Below are 21,101 nucleotides of genomic sequence, written 5' to 3' on the forward strand. Positions count from 1 at the left end.
GGTTCTGCTGTGTAATCTTAGACAAAATACATGATCTGACTGAGCTTCATCCATCCATCCATCCATCCATTTATTCAAGAAATATTTGCTGAGCATCTCCTCTGTGCCAGGCACTTCTGGGGATACAGAAGTGAGCAAGTAAAACACAATCCCTCCACTCCTGGAGTTTACAGTCTGGCAAGAAACGGAGTGAACCTAAAAGGTGATTACAAGTGTGGCAGGCATGGTAGAAATGGAAGGTATAACTGGGGGCTGCTGCTGCTGTATAATGGGACCAATAATGATGCCCTCACAGGGTCTATTCAGCTTTGCAAAAACATTTATGTGAGCACCCAGTACGTGCCAGGTACCATGATGGGAGCTGGGGAAAGACCAGTGAATAGGATAGATGCAGTCCCTGTGTTCAGGAGTCTCACAATCTTTAGAGGTGATGCACTGACACAGCCTACAGACTTCCTTCCTTCACTGCACTTGTCCCTCTCCATCTAGAAGATGTAGGCCTGTTTACACAGCCACAGCAGCAGCAGCAGTGGAGAGAAGACCCACTACCCCCATTGGCCAGGGAGGCTTCACAAGGCAGGGGTTGGTGGGGTGGGGGGCTCCAGGAGTCTCACTGAAGGCACAACCAGAAATAAGAGGCTCTTGGGCCCAGGAGACCCAGATATTCCAAGGACTCTGGACTTGAGTGTCAAGTGGGCCAGTAGAAGCCAGTGTGATGGGAAATGTCTGCCCTGACACCAGCTGCTTCCTGGAAGTCCAGCTGTGGCTTTTCAGGACAGACCAAGGCCCTGTTGCTTTATTAGAAACTTCTGACCTCAGGGAAAACCACACGTGTGTATCAGCAAACAGGGCTATGGGGACAGTGTATCTTGAACTAAAAGATCTCACATGCGGGCACACAGACATGCACTGAATCCCCAGGCCTGCTGCCTTTGCAGAAGGGCTTTATGTAGGAGGACTTCAGTGCTGAGCCTGGCCCTGTCTATGGTCAATCCATGCTTAGTGGAGCCTGGTTGGATCGTGTGCAGATTTACTTTGACTCAGGTACAACCAAACATGAAGAAAAATAAAAATGCCAAAGGCAAGAGCCAGGGAAAAGAAAACACATCAGAATTAATCCTTTCGTCCCTCTGCTCCTTTTTTCTTTTCCTTTCTTTTCTTTTTCTTTACTTTGCTGTTGTTTGTTTTTTTTTTTTAACAATGAAGGAGCAGACTTCTGTTTATTTATTTTGAGAGAGAAAGAACAAGAGAGTATAGCATGAGCAGGGGAGGGGCAGAAAGAGAATCCCAAGCAGGTTCCACATAGTGTGGAGCCTGATGCAGGGCTCAATCCCAGGACCACAAGACCATTACCTGAGCCAATATCAAGAGTCAGATGCCTAATCAACTAAGTCACCCGGGTGCCCCTACTTTATGGTTTTTTTTTAATCAGTTAGGTATTCAACTGCAACATTCAATAGATACTTTAAGCATAAATTAAATGCTAGGCACTTTTCTAGGCACCACAGTAATAGCAAGTAATCAAAACAGAGTCCTTGCTGGTAAAGAGCTTAAGTTTAAAAGGGGGATACAATTAAACAATAACTACGTGAAATGCCAGTGACATGCACTTTGGTGTAAAAAACAAGGAAAAGAGAATAGAGCTATGGGGGTGTTATTTTATATAGGATGGTCAGGGAAAGTCTCTCTGATAAGCAGAAGCTGAGACAAGAGAATGAACTAGGGGGATATCTGAGGAAGAACATCACAGGCAAGTGCAAAGGCTCGATTTTGTGTCTTCTCAACAAGGTTTCACTAAGAGTTGAACAGCCATAAATTTTGAGGCATGATTTGCAGGAGAGGCTCTGAAGCATGCATGTTGTGATTTTTTTTTTTCCATTTGTTTACCCAACAAGTACTTACAAGGCGCTGGTTACAACTGCAAAGACAGGATCCCTGTCCACAAAGATCTTAAAGCCTTCAAGGGAGACAAATAAGTTAGCAGATAATTGAATGGAACTGGAATCATCCCAGACAGGCACAGGGGCAGAGAAGAGAAACAGTGGCAAGCCTGTGGTGTTCAGGAGTCTTCCTGGTGAAGGTGGACTTAAATATGTAGTAGGAACAGTATGGGAACAGTATGATCTAGGCAGAGGGAATAGCATATGCAAAGGGCTGGAGGTAGATAAGAGCTCAGAGAGCCACAGATTGGCTGAAGCATAGAATGTGTGGAGAGGAAGCTGTAGACGAGGTAGGAGCTGTGGCCAGCTGTCAGATCCCAGGAAGCAGGAAGTTATAGGAGTGGGGGAAAATGCCAAGATGTGATACTATGGCATTTGGCCGCATGGAAGGTAACAGAATCAAAGGAGGCAAGAAAGAAAGCAGGGAGACCCACTAGGCAGCTATTAAAATCACCCTTATCATGGGGCGCCTGGGTGGCGCAGTCGGTTAAGCGTCCGACTTCAGCCAGGTCACGATCTTGCGGTCTGTGAGTTCGAGCCCCGCGTCAGGCTCTGGGCTGATGGCTCAGAGCCTGGAGCCTGTTTCCGATTCTGTGTCTCCCTCTCTCTCTGCCCCTCCCCCGTTCATGCTCTGTCTCTCCCTGTCCCAAAAATAAATAAACGTTGAAAAAAAAAAATTAAAAAAAAAAATAAAATCACCCTTATCAGATGATGTTGGCCTGAAGCAGGGTTGGTGAAATGGGGCTGAAGAAGGAAAGACCGATTCAAGAAATATTTGAAAAGTGAATGACAAGTTGTGGTAATTACCAGAAATGTGAGCCTGAGGGAGAAAGGAAGGAGCCAGGCAGGTCTCCAGCTTGGGTGACCAGATGCATAATAGTGTCACTGATTAAGACAGACAATGGGGGCACCTGGGTGGCCCAGGTGGTTAAGTGTCAGATTCTTGGTTTCAGCTCAGGTCACGATCTCAAAGTTCATGGGTTCAAGCCCTGCATCCGGCTCTGTGGTGACAGCATAAAGCCTGCTTGGGAAACTCTCTCTCCCTCTTTCTCTGCCCACCCCCTGCTTGCTCTCTCTCTCTCTCTCTCTCTCTCTCTCTCTCTCAAAATAAATAAACAAACACACAAACTTAAAAAAACTAAGACAGGCAATGCAATGAAAATGGAGAGATCTGAGTGATGGATGAGTTCAGATTTGAGCCTGCTGAGGTGAAAGTGCCTCAAGCACCTCAGCCCAAGGAGAGAGGTCTGGCAGGAGCTGGGTAGAGAGACAGTTATGATTGGAATGGAGGGGTCAGAAGAGGGATGGAGTAGATGACTGTTTTGTGGGCCCAGATGAATTTTGGAACTCTGCATTTGTGGTGGTTGTAAGTTCCATATTTAGGGGATTTTTCTCCAAATGCAAGAGGAGTAGAGAAGGTGGCTTATAGCACCTTTCTTTGCCCAGGTTGGGGTTTTACTGGAAGATGCTACCAATGCCAGGACGTCTGTACTCCCTGCCCCCAATACCTTTGGCTCCTTAAAGAGTCCCAGAAAAACACAGAAGAGGTAGTGACCATTTGTTCTGCAAAAGCTTTGACTCCCTTATTTAAAAAAAAAATTTTAATGTTTTTATTTATTTTTGAGACAGAGAGAGACAAAGCATGAGCAGGGGAGGGGCGGAGAGAGAGGGAGACACAGAATCTGAAGCAGGCTCCAGACATCAGGGCTGAAGCAGGGCTCAAACTCACAGACTGTGAGATCATGACATGAGCTGAAGTCAGACGCTTAACTGACTGAGTCACCCAGGCACCCCTTGACTCCCTTATTAATGCCACAATACCATGCCACAAAAGCCGGGTCCAAGCCTAATGCTTCAAAGTCCAAGATCTATGGCTTCCTCTCCCTTCCATACCTTCCAATCTCTAGCGTAGCCCACATATCAGAAGGGATTGGAGAAGAGGTGATTCTGACACTTATTTTGCCTTGGGGCCTTGTCTGTCCTTTGATATTCCGTAATTCACCATCCCCAAATTGGCCCTTCCCAGACTCTTCAACACTGAGTATCTAAAAGTGTATAAAGTCTATGGGCCAAAAATAGGAAACACTCATTCCCCACTTCCTTATTTATTCCCTTGCTCTAACTGGCCCTGAGTGGAATGGCATCCAGACAAAAGCAGAAGTGTTCTAAGGTGATTAGCTAAGAACACAAGGTACAATTGGAAATCCATTGTGCAAACAAGTGCTGTTTGGTTACTCTCACTTCCCTTTGGGTATTAAGCTCCCTTTTGATTAGTGTTTGTTTTCTGGTAATAAATATGGCACCAGCTTCATTGGTTTATTTGGGGGGTTGGGGAGCACATACGCTTCTTCCACTATTTTCTGTGGTAAATCACTTATCTTACCTACATACACCCAACAAGATCAATGTATACCTGGGAGATTAACTCCAGTCCTACCTCAGCACCAATCACAGATAGCCACGTGGGTGGGAAAATACAATAAAAGGATGGTCCACAGTAGGCTTTCCCAGAGCTGGACAGACGAGGGCCACCCTGTGTTCTTACCCCAAGGTAAGTCCTACTTCAAGACCCAGCAGACTTTCTCCTGATTTGGTAGGCACTCCCCTATCATCTCTGACCCACTGGATGTGCTAGGGTTGTTTATTTCTAGCAACTTTCAGAAACAGCAAGGACTTTGGATCCTGGCCCTATCAAGTATTCCAGATATCACTCTGTGTCCAACTCAACCACAATTCCAGCTACCTGCTGGCTACTCCAGGTCTACAGATGCCTCCTGCCTCCTCACCCTGCCCGTCCTCCAGGAACGTAGGCCCCTACTTGGGATCTCATCCCTAAGAACTGCCAGACCTGCGTGCTCTCTAACATATTCATGATATCCCTTCCAGAAACAGATCTCTAGCTTCAACCTGAGTCTTCCAGAGGCTTTAAGAAGTCATCAGAAATTTGTCCATCCAAGCAAAGTTTTCCAGAAAAGGGAATGTTGCTAATTTGAATGTTGGCAGGCTCTTCATAGCTCTTTGTTTCTGCCCTCCCTACCCCCCATTTACTTTTTCACTTACTGCTCAGACCTTTAGTGAGCCCCCTTGTGTGTCAGACACTGTGCTAGGAGCAAGCTATGTGGGGCTCAGTGTGACATGGTCCCACACTCACAGAAACCTACATGTATATAGGGTGCTTCAGGAGTCTCTTAGCACGGCACGTGATACACAGAACTAAGAAAGCAGCTGCTACTTTTGTCTGTAGATACTCACAGCACTGTAACTTTCTCCTCCATCCAGTCTTCCAGAGTCTCTACCTGTACCTGAGCAAGAACCAACCTGGGGCATTCTAGGACGTCCTACAGCACTGGCCACCTCTAAGCTTGCCTTTGGTTCTCTTGATGCCAACCTCATCCCTTTGGCAAGCCACCTACTCTCATTACCCCCACCTCCTTTCTGCAAGTCACGCCTGCTTTAAAACAACACAGTCCTTCATGAAGGAAGTCATAGGTCCGTTTCTGAGAACGTGGGCCTGGAGTCTTAAACAAGCTATTTAATTTCCAGCACAGTGCCTGCATGCTCAGTAAATATTTCTGTGATAAATATGTTCTGAGTCCCATCTCCTTCTTCATCCATAAAAGGGAACAATAATAGTACCTTCCCTGGATGGTGGTTCAGAGCCTTAAATGAGCTAAGGTATGCAAGGGGCTGAGTACAAGCCATGGTGCTGAACTGATGTGAATTTCTTTCTAACCCTTATACCCAGAGGAATGACTTCTGTCACCCTGATTGTATCTGGGTCTTTCCCTCCCCCTAGCTGCATGGAGAGTCTGCATGTTGCTGAGTAACCTACACATCTCAGCTTATGGAAATGATGGTGGGCTCTTATGTCTTGTGGCTGGCCTTGGCCTCCTGCATTCTGACTCTGGCATCTACAGAACAGCAAGGTATGTGCTTTGTTCATTTGGCATCTCAGATGGCCCACCAAACCTGGGGAGAGGGGGAGTGCAGAGAAGGCAGTTCAGGGTCAGTGAGGAGAACAGGGACATGTCTAAAGCAAAGACTCAGCAGCTAGAAGTCAAGGGGAACAAGATGAGAGAAACCAGAATGCAGCCATAATCTCTCAAAGACTCAAATCAGAAATCCCCACTGTGAGGACCATGGAGCCAGTTAATATAACTTCCTATGCCCAGATATGTGGAGCTCAGATAGCAGATTCATGGGGACATGAATCGCCCAGTCACTCTGTGCCCTTGCTTTGGCAAGTACCTTCTCCTTCCTCTGTATGTTTGCTCATCTGTAGAAAGAAAGGATTGCAGGTAGTGATTTCTTGGGGTCCATTCAAAGATCTGAGGATTGGGCACCTTAGATGGTTGTAGGAAATGTCCTCAGGCTCAACACCAGGGTGAAATCTCTGCCTGTATCAACTGTGGAGGGGGCTGTGGGGAGGGGAGAGGAGGGACTCAGCTCATGGTGTCCCTTGGGAAAACACATCGTGTGGGAGGGAAATAATCCAAGAACAGCAAGTGCAGCGACTTATTTCCTTAAAACAAGCACATACATAAGCAAGGCTTGAAAATCTTTTCTTCTAAAAACTCCCTCTACCGTGTATTACAAGAATGCAATCCTGCGTGTGTTCTTAGTCCATAATTCAGGCTCTCACACCGTTCAGTAAATCAGAACTGGAGGAGAGAACCAGCCTCAACTCCTCTTAGGACTCAGGTGCTGTGTTTGGCATTTTACACTTATTACCTCATTTAATCCTCTAGCAATGCTTTAGGGTTTTATTTCCTCAAAACAGGGGACACATTCCAGGAAGACTACAGCAGTGCATGGCAAACTCTTAAAAATTCTTTTGATGGCTATGTATATTTTTTCATGTGTATTAAAAATCTGTAACTAGTACAACATACCTATGGTATCACAGATATTATTCCTTAGGATGAAACAACTTTATAAAGAGAAGCATTGAAAGAAACATATTAAGTAGATAATTGGATAGGGGGACACAGATGTGGCAAACACCATGACTTAAGGCATGAGAATGGAGGGAGTTTGGGAACCACTAGCAACAGGTGTTGTTTTGCAGATTCGTCTCAGGGGAATTGAACCACCTGTCAAGGTCATCCAGCCAGCAGGTGTGGAGCTTATTTAAACTCAGAATGACCAGCCCACCCCTTCACTTCTCAGCCTCTTCACACATCATAGTTCCTGAATCTGCTAAAAACAGATCAGCAAAATCAGAAAGGGTCATGTTAGAGCAGTGGTTCTCCATTGGGGGTGATTTAAGCAATATCTAGAGACAACTTCCAGGAGGAAGGAGCTACTGAAAGCTAGTGAGAAGAGCCCAGGGAAGCTGCTAAACATCCTATAATGCACAGGATGCCCCCACCCCCGCCTGCCCCAACACAGAATTATCCATCCTCAAATATCAGTAGTGCCAAGGTTGAAAAACCTTGTGTTAGATCTGTATCTACTGATAATGGGAAAATGTCTATGATATATTAAATAAAAATGTAAGTGTAAAAAAAAGGGGTGCCTGCGTGGCTCAGTTGGTTAGGTATCCAACTTCAGCTCAGGTCATGATCTCAGTTTGTGGGCTCGAGCCTCACATTGGGCTGGGTGCTGACAGCTCAGAGCCTGGAGCCTGCTTCAGATTCTGTGTCTCCCTCTCTCTGTGCCCCTCCCCTGCTCACACTCTGTCTCTCTCTCTCTCAAAAATAAATAAACATTAAAAAAAAATTTTTTTTAAAGCTGTACAGCATTAAACCCACTTAAAAAACCCTATAGTTTAAACATATGCATAGAAAGAGTCTGAAGACTATAGAATAAATTTATGGATATTTCTGGGGATGGAATGGACTTGTGACAACTTTCATTACTATTTCATTCAATGACATTTGAAGTTTTTTCCAATCAGCCTGTATTGCATTTATAATACATAGACAGGACCATAGTATATGGTTGCACAGGGGAGCACTGCACAACTCTAGAGCCTGGGGGAGGGCACCACGCTCAATGTGAAGGATGCCCCTTGGAACCGTGCAGGGTGGAGACCTTAGTGTTCTTAATGCCTATAAAATACCACACAAAGTCCTCATTATTATTCTGACTCCAAGGTGATGAAGGCTAATGTTTAATGAATGGGTTGTGTGCCTCATGTCCTCATTAGGGTCCTTAAGCATATTGAAAACAGAGTGTGTTGGGGGGAGGTGAGGGGGATAAAAATCCTGTGGGCTCTGAGGATGCTCAGTAAACCCAAGCACACTGTTGCTTTCCAGGTGACAGATACTTCACCAACAGTAGTTCCTATGACCCCTGCCAGAATTACACCCGCCTGGACGAACCCTCCCGAAGCACAGAGAACACGAGAGAAGGCCGGGTGTGTGACAGGGACAAGCATGGCTGGTACCGCTTTGTGGGAGATGGAGGAGTAAGGATGCCAGAGACCTGTGTCCCAATGTACCGCTGCCAGACAGATGCTCCTATGTGGCTGAATGGGACCCACCCCACGCTTGGGGAGGGCATTGTCACCCGCACTGCTTGTGCCCACTGGAGCGGCAACTGCTGTCTCTGGAAGACCCAGGTGCTGGTGAAGGCCTGCCCGGGCGAGTTCCACGTATACCAGCTGGAGGGCACCCCCAAGTGTAATGTGAGATACTGCACAGGTGAGCGGCAGAGAGATGGGGGCAGCTGTGGGGCGGGGCCACCAGCTACCGGGTGACTTGCCAGGCCTCAGCAGAGTGAGTGGAGCAGGCCAGGAGACTAAGCAGAGCAGCCTGGATTCAACTCCTGCCAGTTACCGCCCAGTGGGGATGTCACCCAAGGTTGCCAGCCTTCCAACATTTCAAGTACGGCCAGAAATTCAGATTGGAGGGTGAAATACCCCTGATATACTGTATGTGTAGCATAATATGAAGAACTCAGGCTCACTCAGATTTAGATTCCATTTGGGCAGTTAAATTTATCTTTCTGAACTTGTGTTTTCTGATCTGAAAAAATGGATAATGGCAAAAGTAACAGCCAGTGCATAGTGTTTCTGCTCCTATCCAAAGCCCTTTAGACTACTAACTCATTTAATCCTCACACCAGTCTCACGAGATAGAGATACTGTATAACTATACCTGATGAGAGGTCTGGGGCATTAAGCAGCTTTCCCAATGTCACAGAGCAGAAACATGATAGAGCTGAAATTTGAATCCAAACACTCTCGTTCTGCGATCTATATGCCTAACCACTATGCTACTTAGTCAAACAGTTACCATGAGAATTGAATGAGCTCATGTGTGGAAAATACTTGAACAGTGTCTGCCACGCAGTATGCATTAGGACGGCAGCCTCTGGGTTCTCATTTCACTGGATTGGGGGTCAGAAAATCCAAGTTTGAGGCTTGACCCTTCCAGTATATATTGCACATCCTTGGGTGTGACTTCTGTGCCCTGGTAGAATGACAAAGTTGGCCTTGATAGCCTCAGATGGCCCTGCTCTGCATTCTGATCCTCTTCCTCTGTGCCTCACCCCCTAGACCCCTCCACTGCAAAGGCCAAGTGTGAGAAGGCCTGCCGCCCGGAGGAGGAGTGCCGCTTTCTCAACGGCACATGGGACTGTTTGTGCAGACAGGACCTCAACAGCTCTGGTAAGTGGCTTGGTGGGGCTGGGATGTGGGAACAGTGCCACTGGTGGAGGCTGAGTGAGGCAGCAGGGAGGGAGCCTCAGAGGGTCAGGACAAGGTATAGACCAGAGTCAGTGGGGATGGAACTGAGATCAGGGAATGAAAGTTCTCAAAGCCATTTGCAAGGATGGGAGAGCAGGGACGCAACAAATTGCCAGGTCAGTCTTCGGACCATGGTCTCAGAAAGCAGCTCTGGCATGGGCCAGCTTGACCCACAAGGGTGAAAGGTACTACGGACAAGCACCCTGCTAGTGTGGAACCTGTATTCAAATATCTGCATGTGAGAAACAAGGGCAGACTCTTTTGCTAGTCCTGGATTTGGAACTTAGTAGCTCTCTGGGGCCTGGGACAAGGCATCTATACTTTCTGAGCCTTAATGTCATCATCTGTAAAAGAGGAATAAGAGAATAGTAAAAATAGCCACCATACAGGGCAATTGTGAACATTAAATCAGAGCAGTCCAAATGGGCAGGCTTGTCAGGTGATGAGGTTCTTGTCCCAGGAGGTAAGCAAGCAGAGGCAGATGACCCATGAGAAAAAATGCCATAAACAAGCCCTAAACCCTGGATGGGGGGTGGATGAGCTTCCCATTATTTCCTTCCCTCCTAGGATTCTAATGAGGGCCTTAGACTCTTGCCCTTGCCACAAGCATGCCTTCCTCTGAGCACACTCCCAGCACACTTCCAATTTCTCTGTGGAAGAGAAAGTGTTATAGACAGAGGGGAAAGCACAAGCATATGTTTGGAAAACTGGGCTGGAGTGTGGATCAGGTGGTGCATGAGTGTGCCTGGCAGGAGTGTGGTAGGGATGAGGGGCAGGAAACTGGAAGCAAACAACCCTGCTCTCCATGAAGTCTCTCTCTGCTCATTGGGTAGACGAGCCCCCAGAGGGTCAGAGCTGTTTCCTGGGATGTGGGCCATCACAGAATCAGAATCAGATGTTGGGCTTCAAGGACGCCCTCCCTGTACCTGGAGACTCCTAGCGCATCCTTGGCAGGTCCTGTCAGGTGACTGGGTGAGCAGGTGGCCTGCCCTCGAGTCTTCAATGGTAGCTACTTAGCAAGTCCCTTTGCTTCCAGGAATAACCCCTTTGTGATCTGGCTTTTTTGCTGACTTCTCCATCTCTTGCACTCCACCCCCAACCATTCTAAGTTCCTGTACCTCTGAGCTCCGCATGTCTGTAAACACACCATCCTCTCCCATCACCTCTGCTGTGGTGCCCTCACTTGCCTTATACACCTGCAAAGCTCCTACTCTCTACTAAGTTTCAGCCCTCTGTGAATCTTTCCCTGACTTAACGGAAAGACTCAGATATACCTTCTTGTGTGCTCCCTCTGCACCTAGCACACACTTCAGTTAGTACTTTCCCCATATTGCATTATAATAAGCTATTGACATGTTGGTTCTTAGGTAAGACCAAGGAATCCTCTCGAGCTGTGTCCATGTTTATTTTTGTGTTGAATGTGCCACCCACATGGAGAAAGTGGTTAGTAAATGTATTTGAATCAATGCATTCATAAATATAATAGAAATGGTATTTCTCTTAATTTACTATCCATCTCCCCTATGAGAATGTTAGCTCTCTATATAAGCGTGGGGATTTTGTCAGTTTTGACAAATACTGTGTCCCCAGTACCTATAACGGTGCAGACAGTAAATGCTCAAGCAGTATTTGTTGAATAAATGTTGAATGAATGAATGAATGAATGAATGGAATGAATGAGTGAATGAACAAATGAACGAAATACAGTGGTTGTGAACCTGTCAGATGTACTGGCTTCACAAAGCCAGGCAATCAGAGTAGTGTGTGTCTAGTTTTGATTCTAGTCTGAAAGGCAGGATAGCCCTGCTTTCCCAAAGACCCCAATCCCCAGAAACCCCGATTCCTGATCCTTGAGATATGAAAGTTCTCCCCACACCTGCACATAGGATGCTTAGAAATCTTGGGCCAGAGGCCTTGCCAACCTCATCTGCCACAAGCCTGGGTGTGAATCCCACCTTGGTCCCAAGTACCTACTAGTCTACCCTCTACTCCCTGGTGGATATGGGGGCTTTTCCAAAGGGCAGAGAATGTGGGCTCTGCCCATTGCTTCCAGAGCCCTGTCCACTCCACCAATCCTCTTCTCAACTTTCCAGATGTTCACGGTTTGCAGCCTAAGCTGGACTGTGGGGCCAAGGAGATCAAGGTGTCACTGGACAAGTGTCTGCTGGGAGGCCTAGGTTTTGGGGACAAGGTCATTGCCTACCTGAGTGACGGGAACTGCAGCAGTACCATGCAAAGACAGGACAGAAACTGGATGTCTGTGACCAGCCCTACCCAGGCTAGGGCCTGCGGAAACATCCTGGAGGTGAGTGGTGTTTATACCACGGCTGCCAGAGGGTGGGAGCTGGGCTGTGAAGCCCAGCTCAGTAGTTGTAAGACCTTGGTCAAGTCACTTAGCCTCTCTGGGCCTCAGGTCGAAGGCGAGATTACACATTCGTGAACATGTTCGTTCACATGAATAGTTTAGAACATGTTTGCTGATTGAGCTCAATAAATGTAAGCTACAATTATGATTAGTCTAATCAGGGGTGATGTGGGAGGGGTCAACATGGGAGCAAGCATGGTGGTTGCTGATTCTCCCCATGGGCCAAAAACTACTATTCCAGTTCTTGATCTGGGATCCTCACACCCTTTCCCATAAAGTGTCATAGCCACTGGGGCAAGAGGCCCCTGTGCTTCCTTGCAATCAGAAGGCAGGGTGGCAGTGTGATTGAGAGCATCAACCTTGCAGTCAGGCAGGCGTGAGTTCCGGATACATCTACATACACATAAGCATATATGTGGTCTTGTTTTTATGTCAAAGAGAAATGGAACCCATGCCATCTACAAAAACACCCTCTCCTTGGTCAATGCTTTCATCATCAGAGACACCATCCTCAACATCAATTTCCAGTGTGCCTACCCACTGGACATGAAAGTCAGCCTCCAAACTGCCCTGCATCCCATTGTAAGGTAAGGCACTGACCCTCACTCTTTGACCCATAACCCTGACATTAATCATATTCACTTCAAGCATAGATTATGATGTCCTTAGGATGCCGCCTACCTCCTTCAGGAGCTCTCACTCTTACCATCATTCATTCTGCAGATATTTGCTGATCATAGATTAATGTTCAGCATGTACAAGGCAGAAGTAGAATATTTTGTGCCTGTTAAAGATTATTATCATTAAATAATGTAGCAACATGAAATAATGTTAATTAAATATGCTAAGGAACAAAAAGAACACCATGGTTTCATTAATCTTGGGGAAGAAAGGAATTAAGCAACTAATTATATCAATCATTACTCACAAGTGACATGAATGCAATGTGGGAGAAGCACAGGGCACTGTGGGCTCAGGGAGCAAGGGCCCCTGACCTAGCTTTGGTGGGTTGGGGATGGTGGGAGCAGGAAGGCTTCCCTGCAGATGTGGGATCTAAGCCAGGATCAGCTTTGATTGGATAAGCACATCAAATTCACTAGAAAGAGAACCAAATAGCAATTTGGGTGGGGGTCCATTTGGGAAGAGGCTTTCATCTGTTGTGTCACTGCTGTCTCACTATGCCCGGAATGGTGCCCTGCAGAATGGATTCCTCAGCATTTCTAGACTCGCTGGGGGACCTTCTGAGGGTGTCAGAACTCCAGGGTGCCCTTCCTATCCCTTCATTGCCTCCTGGGCTCACAGAGGAGCAGGATTAGGACTAGAGATTTTTTAGTTCAATGGTTTTCAGACTGTGTTGTGTTGGGGCCCCAAGTTTCATAAGAAATTAAAATTAAAGTCGTTTCTATTTTAAAATGGATGTTTCACTGGTGACTGTGGGGTGGAGACAGGAAATCTGCTGCTAAAAATGGTGAATCCACAGGTCTTGTCCCATTGTACAGGGGGGAAGACAGAGGTATAAACTTGCAGTTACTCTCTGAGTGAAGGAGATATGAGTGATCTGTGAGGTGGGGAGAAATGGTGGAGATCCTGGAGACACACTCATGTACTTGCCAAGTTTAGAGCCTAGGGGATACTCAATGCTCAACTTAAGTGGGTGATTGAATAGTTCCTTTAGGGATCAGAGATGTGCCTTTGCCTTCATAGCCTCAAGCAAGTGCAGGGCTAGATTTATCTTGTTCTCACTGACGGAAACTCTCATGGCTTTCCTCTTCTCAGTTCTCTGAACGTCAGTGTGGACGGGGCAGGAGAGTTCACTGTCAGGATGGCCCTGTTCCAAGACCCGAACTACACATCTCCTTACGAAGGGGCTGCAGTTGTGCTGGCTGTTGAATCTATGCTCTATGTGGGTGCCATCTTGGAGAGAGGGGACACCTCCCGGTTTAACCTGTTGTTGAGGAACTGCTATGCCACACCCACCAAAGACAAGAATGACCCTGTAAAATATTTCATTATCAGAAACAGGTGATGAGCAACTCTGGGTTATCTTTTGGCCTGAATAAGATTTGGGGGGAAAGTGATCACTTTGACCCTACCTGATAGTTGTGTTAATTGGCTTACATCTTTTGGAAGATAATTTGGTGTTACAGATCATGACCATCCCCTTTGACCCAGGAATATCAATATCACTCCTGAAATTTTAGCCTAAAGCATTAATACAAAATAGGACAAGGTTAAGAAATGCCAATTATTTTTCAGTTCAGTATCCTTTATAACTTTGGATATAGGTTCATAATTCAAAAATAGGGACTTATTAAGTAATGATGGACTATTATATAGGTATTAACACTGACTAATCAACATGAAAACACCAATGACAAGTGTTATGGGACAAAGTATCATAGAAATTGTTACCTGGAAAAAGCAAAGGGAAAATGCATACCCTATATCATGATTCAAACCATACTAGCTAATACTTACTGAGTTTAGCTATGTGCTAAGCAGTGTACATGGACTGTGTCACTAAATGCTCGCATCAACCCCAGGGGGTATGGATTATTGTCTCTGCTCTACAGATAGGAAAAGTGAGGCCCAGACAGGTTAAGTCATTTGCTCATGATCACTTAGTTAGAAAGTGGGTCTAGCTGGAATTGAAAGCAGTCTATCTCACTTCAGAGACTGTACCCTGCAGAACTGAAACCACATGCGCTGATGGATAAACATCTTGGAGGAAACCCAGAGGAATAAAAGTCTATGTCAGGATTGACGGGGGGAAACAGGGAACTCTTTAATTCTCTTTGATGATGTTTTTATACTGGATACAGATTACAGATACAGCCAAGGGCCTCAGGTCCCCTGAATTGCTCTAGAATGTAGACCCTCACCCTGTCACCCTCGCAGCTGTCCAAATCAACGTGATTCCACCATCCATGTGGAGGAGAATGGGGTGTCCTCAGAAAGTCGGTTCTCAGTTCAGATGTTCATGTTTGCTGGAAATTATGACCTAGTTTTTCTGCATTGTGAGATTCATCTCTGCGATTCCCTTAATGAACAGTGCCAGCCGGTGAGTATCACTTTAGAGTGAACTATTCAGAGCTTGACAGGAGGCCTAATACCTAGTAGGCTCTCCGTATGGATTTATTGGATTTATGAATGGATGGAAAGAAGGAAGGGAGGGAGGGGAAGAGAGAAGGAAGAGAAGAAAGAAAGAAGGATGAATGGATGGACATTCAGCCTCCAAAAAGCCCATGTGTAGGCAATTATTGTGTCCCTGGAAAGCAGAACAGATGAAGGAGCCTGTTGATGAGGTTTCCTTGGCACAAGACATATTTTGAATGATTTCATAATTGACTTTTTTAGTGCTTACTCCTTGTCAGGAATTACACTAAAACTTTCATATGCCTTGTCTAATTTAATTCTCATAACAGCCCTTCACATAGATTCTTTATTGACCTCATTGTACAGTGAGGAACCTGAGCTTCAGGTCTTTTGCCCAAGGGCAACACAGCTAGAAAGCATCAGAGCTGGGACGTACCTCCATTGTCCATGCTTTTAACCCCGATTTGGCAGTGCCTGCTAGTAGTTGGCATTTGGTGAGTGCTTTCTATGTGTCTCTGTGTTGTAGACACACTCATCTTAATCTTCACAACCAGGAAGGTATATTTAATAGTAGTAGGGAGGTGAAGTCATTAGTCCCAAATTAGAAAACTAAAGGGAGTGGAGATGAGATTCAAACTTGGGTTTGTGTGACATCACAGTGAGGATTCTCTAGACTAAGAAAAACACAGCCTCAGAGTTAGGGCCATAGGATGGGTGGGGTCCCATCCTTGGGCCAGATATGCCCATTGCAGGGGCAGCCTGGATAGCAACTGTGCCTTTAAATGTTGGTATAATGAGATTTCTCCATCCCACAGTCTTGCTCAAGAAGTCACCTCCGTAGCAAAGTAGTGGCTATTAACCCAGCCCAGGTTCTAGATTTGGGACCCATCACTCGGAAAGGTAAGTGGCCAACTTGTGGCGGGAAGGCCAGCTGGTCAAGTGCTGACAGTTAACCACAGATAACTGGCGTCACCATCATAACAACCTAGAGCCTTTTTAGCCTCTTCACTGCAGCCCCCCCCCCCCCCAGTGAATCTATCTTTGCATAAGGTCATTGGTAATAATAATAGCACTTGCCACTTGTGCTGGGCCTCCTGTGTGCTAGAGACCAGGCTAAGCTCTCAGTATCCATATTCTAACTTCATCCTCCTGACTGCGTCCATTTTATAGGCGAGAAATCAGAGCTCAGAGAGATTAAGTGGCTCACCCCAAATCATTCAGCTCATGAGCAGCGGGAGTTAGAACTGTACCCAGCTCAGACTGATTCCAAGGCTGTGTCCTTTCCCTTTTTCCTCCTGCCAGGTCCTTACCTCAGCCCCTTTTGGGTGAAGTCTAAGTCCTAACCCAACTTTGTTTTCTGGTGAATGACTATGTTTTTAAAAATCCAGTTATAATATTCTGGGGCATGATGTAGGGGAAGCTTTTCAAATGCTCCACAAATTTTCACCCATCCTACCCATGGGTTAGCAGTACTGTTATGGTTTTTATTACCCCTGGAAAGGAGTCGTCAAAAAACCTAGAAGAGTGAAAGCAATTTTTTTTTTTGTCCTAAAAAAATTAGGACACAGTAATGTTAATAACAACAACAACAGTAATAATAATAACACACGTGGCAGGCACCAGGCAAAACATTTATATGCATTGTCACATGGAATGTTCACAGCAACTTAAGGAGGTAACCACTATTACCACTTCCATTCTCCAGGTGAATAAACTGAGGCTATCTTGTAAAGAAGGCTCTGCCTTGAACTGTCCTGCCTCTTTACTGAGCCCTCAACTTGAAAAGCTTCATGTGGTACCACAGCGTAGTTGGAAGGTTAGGAGCTTTCATTTTGGAATCAGATAGACTAGAGTTCAAATCCCAGCTTTGCTACCTACAACAAGGTCAACTTGGCCTTGGGCAACTGAGTCTCAGTCTTCTCATCTGTTGAATGGGGATACAATCCCTCTGCTGGAAGAATTAAGTTTCAAATGCATGAAATGTGCTTAGAAAGGGAACTGCTAAACAACAGATGTCTCAACAATGTGGGCTGTCGATGGCTGTGGTGACCAGGTCCAGAAGAACTTGGAGCAGCTACGGCCACAGTGCCACAGTCCCGGCACATGACTGAGGAAACCTTCACCTCTGCTCTTGTCCCCAGGTGCTCCATCTCTTGGTGTCACGAATGGAACCCCCAGCACTGCAGGTACATCATTTTCTCCTATCTCCCTGCCCTTCCTCCCAACCCTCTCTCCCCCCTCTTCAATTCGGTGCACATTGAGTTAGCCTGTGCTGACAACTGTGGACATGGAAATGAATCAGTCCCACGTCTGGCTCACAGTGTAGCACAGGGGCCAGTAGTTTAACAGCAAGTATGTATCACAATACCTGGCACCTGCCTACCATGTGCCAGGTGTTGTTTTACATGCTGAAGATATAATAATGAACAGGACAGGCCAGGTGCCTGCCCTCATGGAGCTTATATTACAGTGTGGGAAAAGGCAATAAAAAGTTAGCGAGATAATTAAGAAAAGAGGGTGAGGGGCGCCTGGGTGGCGCAGTCGGTTAAGCGTCCGACTTCAGCCAGGTCACGATCTCGCGGTCCGGGAGTTTGAGCCCCGCGTCGGGCTCTGGGCTGATGGCTCAGAGCCTGGAGCCTGTTTCCGATTCTGTGTCTCCCTCTCTCTCTGCCCCTCCCCCATTCATGCTCTGTCTCTCTCTGTCCCAAAAATAAATAAACGTTGAAAAAAAAATTTAAAAAAAAAAAAAAAAAAAAAAAAAAAGAAAAGAGGGTGATGTGATAGAAAGTTACCAGCATGGGTAACAGCGTCTTAAATAAGATAGTTGTTTATTTTACTCACATGTAAATGAAGTCTAGATGCAAGCAATCCAGGACTAGCAGAGTGGCACCACAAGGTCACGAAGAATCCAAGTTCTTTTCAGCTCACCCCTCCACATTCTTCATCCTCATGGTCCAAGATGGCAACCAGAGCTCCAATCATCATCTAGTCAGCAGGATGGAGGGAATATAGAAGAAATCACTGAGTGTTAAGGAACATTCCTGGAAGCTGGCACCTTATACTTCCACTTATATTTCACTGGTCACTGCTTAGTCACACGTGGTTGCAAAGGAAGCTGGGAAATGTAATCTTCATGCTGGGTAGCCGTGTCCCTAACCAATGTTTAATGGTTCTATTAATAAGGCAGGAAGGAAAAATAAATACCAGAATAGGTAAATGGACAAAAAAATGTCCACAGAAGGTGATATTTGAACCAAATAAAAAAAGAAGCCAGGTTTATAAATAATAAAGGAACAGCCCTATAGGCAGAATGAACAACAACTGCAAAAATGAGACAGTCAATAAGCAAATAAATCACAAACAAGTAGTGCAGAAGGAGAACAAAGAAGAGTAAATTAACTGCATTAGATAAGGTCAGGCAAGAATTTCAGCAGGTGGCAACATCTGAATGGGGTTTTTGTGGATGAACTGCAGTTCAACAGGGAGACCAATCCAAGAAATGTATTTTGGGCCAAAGGGAAAGCAATGCTATTAAGATTTTACTGCCCCGCCCTTCCCCAACACACAAATGACCTATATTGGTGAACCCAGACATGAAAAAGTTCTTTCTACCCTTAATTACCCAGCTAGGTAACAGTCTAAAAGTTTCCAGATAAGCTCAAGACAGCTTGCTTAATGCTAATATTCAGACAACATTCAGAAAAGTAGTGCTCATCAGAGAGAGGGGTTGGAGCTCAGGCTAAAGGCAGCTTGAGAGCAGACCTCAAGTCTCATTCATTTCTTCCAGTACTTCAGGTAAGCACAGTGCCTGGAGCAACCTGGCTTCCCAGTAGAGTCTGCCAGACTGACTAATTTCTAGGGTGGGCAATGGGTTCTGGAGCCTTCTGGAAGAGGAAGGGATCAATCTTATGCGGTATGAGACTGCCACAAGAGGGCACTTATGGCATTCATTGTTTGCTATCTCCCACAAACATTTCTGATGTTTTAGAATTAATTGAACTTCAGCCTGTTTCATAATTGCAAACTGGTTGTCATACACTAATATTTCTGAAAATTGTGATATTCTTCACCACCCTCCCTTCTAGGACATTAGCAAGTTACTTTGAAATTTGTGGGATGGGGAGAGTTTATAATCTTGTGGTGGGAAGGGGTACACATGCCTCTCCCAGGCCCCCCAGTATAAGGCAACTATCATCTAGGATCCATGCCTTTCATTAACACTGAGTGTATGGTAACTTTCAGAGGAGATACGACCCCAACCTTCCCACATCTTAGGGTCTAATTTTCAAAACCAGTACTTATATGGCGTTTACCATGTATCAGGCACTGTTTTAAATGCTTGATATGAATTTACTCACTTTAACCTTAAAAAATCCCATGAGGTAATAGCTGCTAGTGATATTTCTGTTGTGCATACAGATGAACTCAGGCATGGAGAGACTGAGGAACTGAGCCTGCACAATTAGTTGTAGAGCTAGGATTCTAAGCTAAATAGTCAGGCCTCAGAGGCTTTGTAACCTCTGTTGTCTTTCTACTTCTTTAGTATTAGATTAAGTAATGTTAGCTGCTGTGACAATCCTCAACTTACTGTGCCTTTACACAATAGTTTATTTCCCACTAGATCACTGGGGGGATACAGTTCTGTGCTTTGCAATCATTAGGAACTCAGGCTCTTACCTTCTGGTAACTTCTGGCAACTCCACTATCCCCAGCAAGTCCTCTACTGGAGTCTTGGCTTCTGGTGCCTGGATGTGGATGAGAGAACATATAAAATCATGTAGGAGGTTTTAAGGACCACGCCTAGAAACAGCATATATGATTTTTACCCATATTCCACTGGCCAGATTCAATCACATGGTCCCACCTTCCTGAAAAGGAGGATGGAAGTAAAATGCCTTCCAATGTGCCCAAAGGAATATGAAAAAGTGATGATTTGACAGCTTTGCCTCTACCATATGACCCCTTTGCCATTTTCCAGGGGCTATAACCTAGAACAGATATTAATATACTTTGTCTTGTCCTTGTAAGGCAGAGGATAGAGAGGAAAGCTTGCTTTGGCTGTTGAGCTCCAAAGCCAACACTTGACAGGCATCTCTCTTCCATTTCAGGGTTCCTGGTGGCCTGGCCCATGCTTCTCCTGCCTGTCCTTCTGGCTGGGCTGTTCTGAGACCTCAGCTGGGCATGTGGCCTTAAAGCTCGTGTTCTTCCCTCTGGTGATGGCTTCCGGTTACCTTTTGGCTACGCTGGTTCTCTCTCTGAATCACATAGACAGTCTTGGTGTTCACACACTCCAGGACAGGCTAGATTTTGGGAGACAGAAGAGTTTTTCCTTGTTCAACACTCTCTGTGCCTTTATATTCCTCTTTTTCTCACAGTGGGGGCTCTGTTGGCCTGGCCTGGCCTGACTTCCTCATTTATTAGCAGGATCTCAAGGCCAGACTTGCTACATGCCTCTGTGGCTCCAGCCTTTACTAGAAATGTAGCATGTCTATAACTCCAGGGAAGATGGGCTGTGTCACTGGGGGGAAGAGGAGGGGGATGGGTTTGTAAAGAAGGCACTTCCCCACAGTTCCTTCCCAAGTACCCCTTGTTCTTACTGCTGATGAATTGAACAGACTGATCCTTGCTTTCACCCGTGTCCTCTGATATATTTCCATCATGATCTCAACAGTCGCCATGGGAATAATTGTAAAGGGTCCACTTTTGGAGACTCTACTCCAGAGAAGACTGGGTCCCATTGCTCCTCTGTCCCCCACCATGCCGTAGACATGCTTTGACGTGCCTAGGGCTAAGCAAAAACCTACCCTGGGACCCAAATGCTGGAGGGATTTCTTGGTTTGGAAGCAGAGATGCTGTCACTCCAGAGTACAACTCTAGCTCTGAATAGTGGTGTGCTTATGAAGTCCCAGCAGTCCCCAGGGTGTCGACCCTGCCATGGGGATATAGCAGTAGTACCTGGGGGATGAGTGAAGTCCCTTTCTTGAGACCTCTAATGGGCTCTCACAAA

At 45.9% G+C, this 21,101-nt stretch overlaps 1 protein-coding gene across 1 annotated transcript; it reads left to right on the plus strand.

Annotated features, from left to right (window-relative positions):
• Positions 1 to 4,425: 4,425 nt before the first annotated feature.
• On the plus strand, positions 4,426 to 20,726 carry GP2 (glycoprotein 2). The gene is made up of 11 exons (XM_025916787.2): positions 4,426 to 4,491; positions 5,737 to 5,866; positions 8,201 to 8,587; positions 9,445 to 9,555; positions 11,727 to 11,938; positions 12,437 to 12,585; positions 13,775 to 14,020; positions 14,897 to 15,059; positions 15,910 to 15,994; positions 17,236 to 17,280; positions 20,203 to 20,726. Exons 2-11 carry the CDS (start codon positions 5,785 to 5,787, stop codon positions 20,259 to 20,261), a joined length of 1,539 nt encoding a protein of 512 aa, XP_025772572.1. The 5' UTR covers positions 4,426 to 4,491; positions 5,737 to 5,784; the 3' UTR covers positions 20,262 to 20,726.
• Positions 20,727 to 21,101: the final 375 nt, after the last annotated feature.

Source organism: Puma concolor, chromosome E3 (assembly GCF_028749965.1).
Source record: "Puma concolor isolate L17-30 chromosome E3, mPumCon1.1.hap2, whole genome shotgun sequence".
Classification (NCBI taxonomy): domain Eukaryota; kingdom Metazoa; phylum Chordata; class Mammalia; order Carnivora; family Felidae; genus Puma; species Puma concolor.

Coding starts and splice junctions, on each gene's coding strand:
- GP2 (XM_025916787.2), top strand. CDS start 5,785: ATGGAAATGATGGTGGGCTCTTATGTCTTGTGGCTGGCCTTGGCCTCC. Junction 11,939..12,436: donor CCTGCGGAAACATCCTGGAG/GTGAGTGGTGTT, acceptor TTTATGTCAAAG/AGAAATGGAACCCATGCCAT. Junction 12,586..13,774: donor GCCCTGCATCCCATTGTAAG/GTAAGGCACTGA, acceptor TCCTCTTCTCAG/TTCTCTGAACGTCAGTGTGG.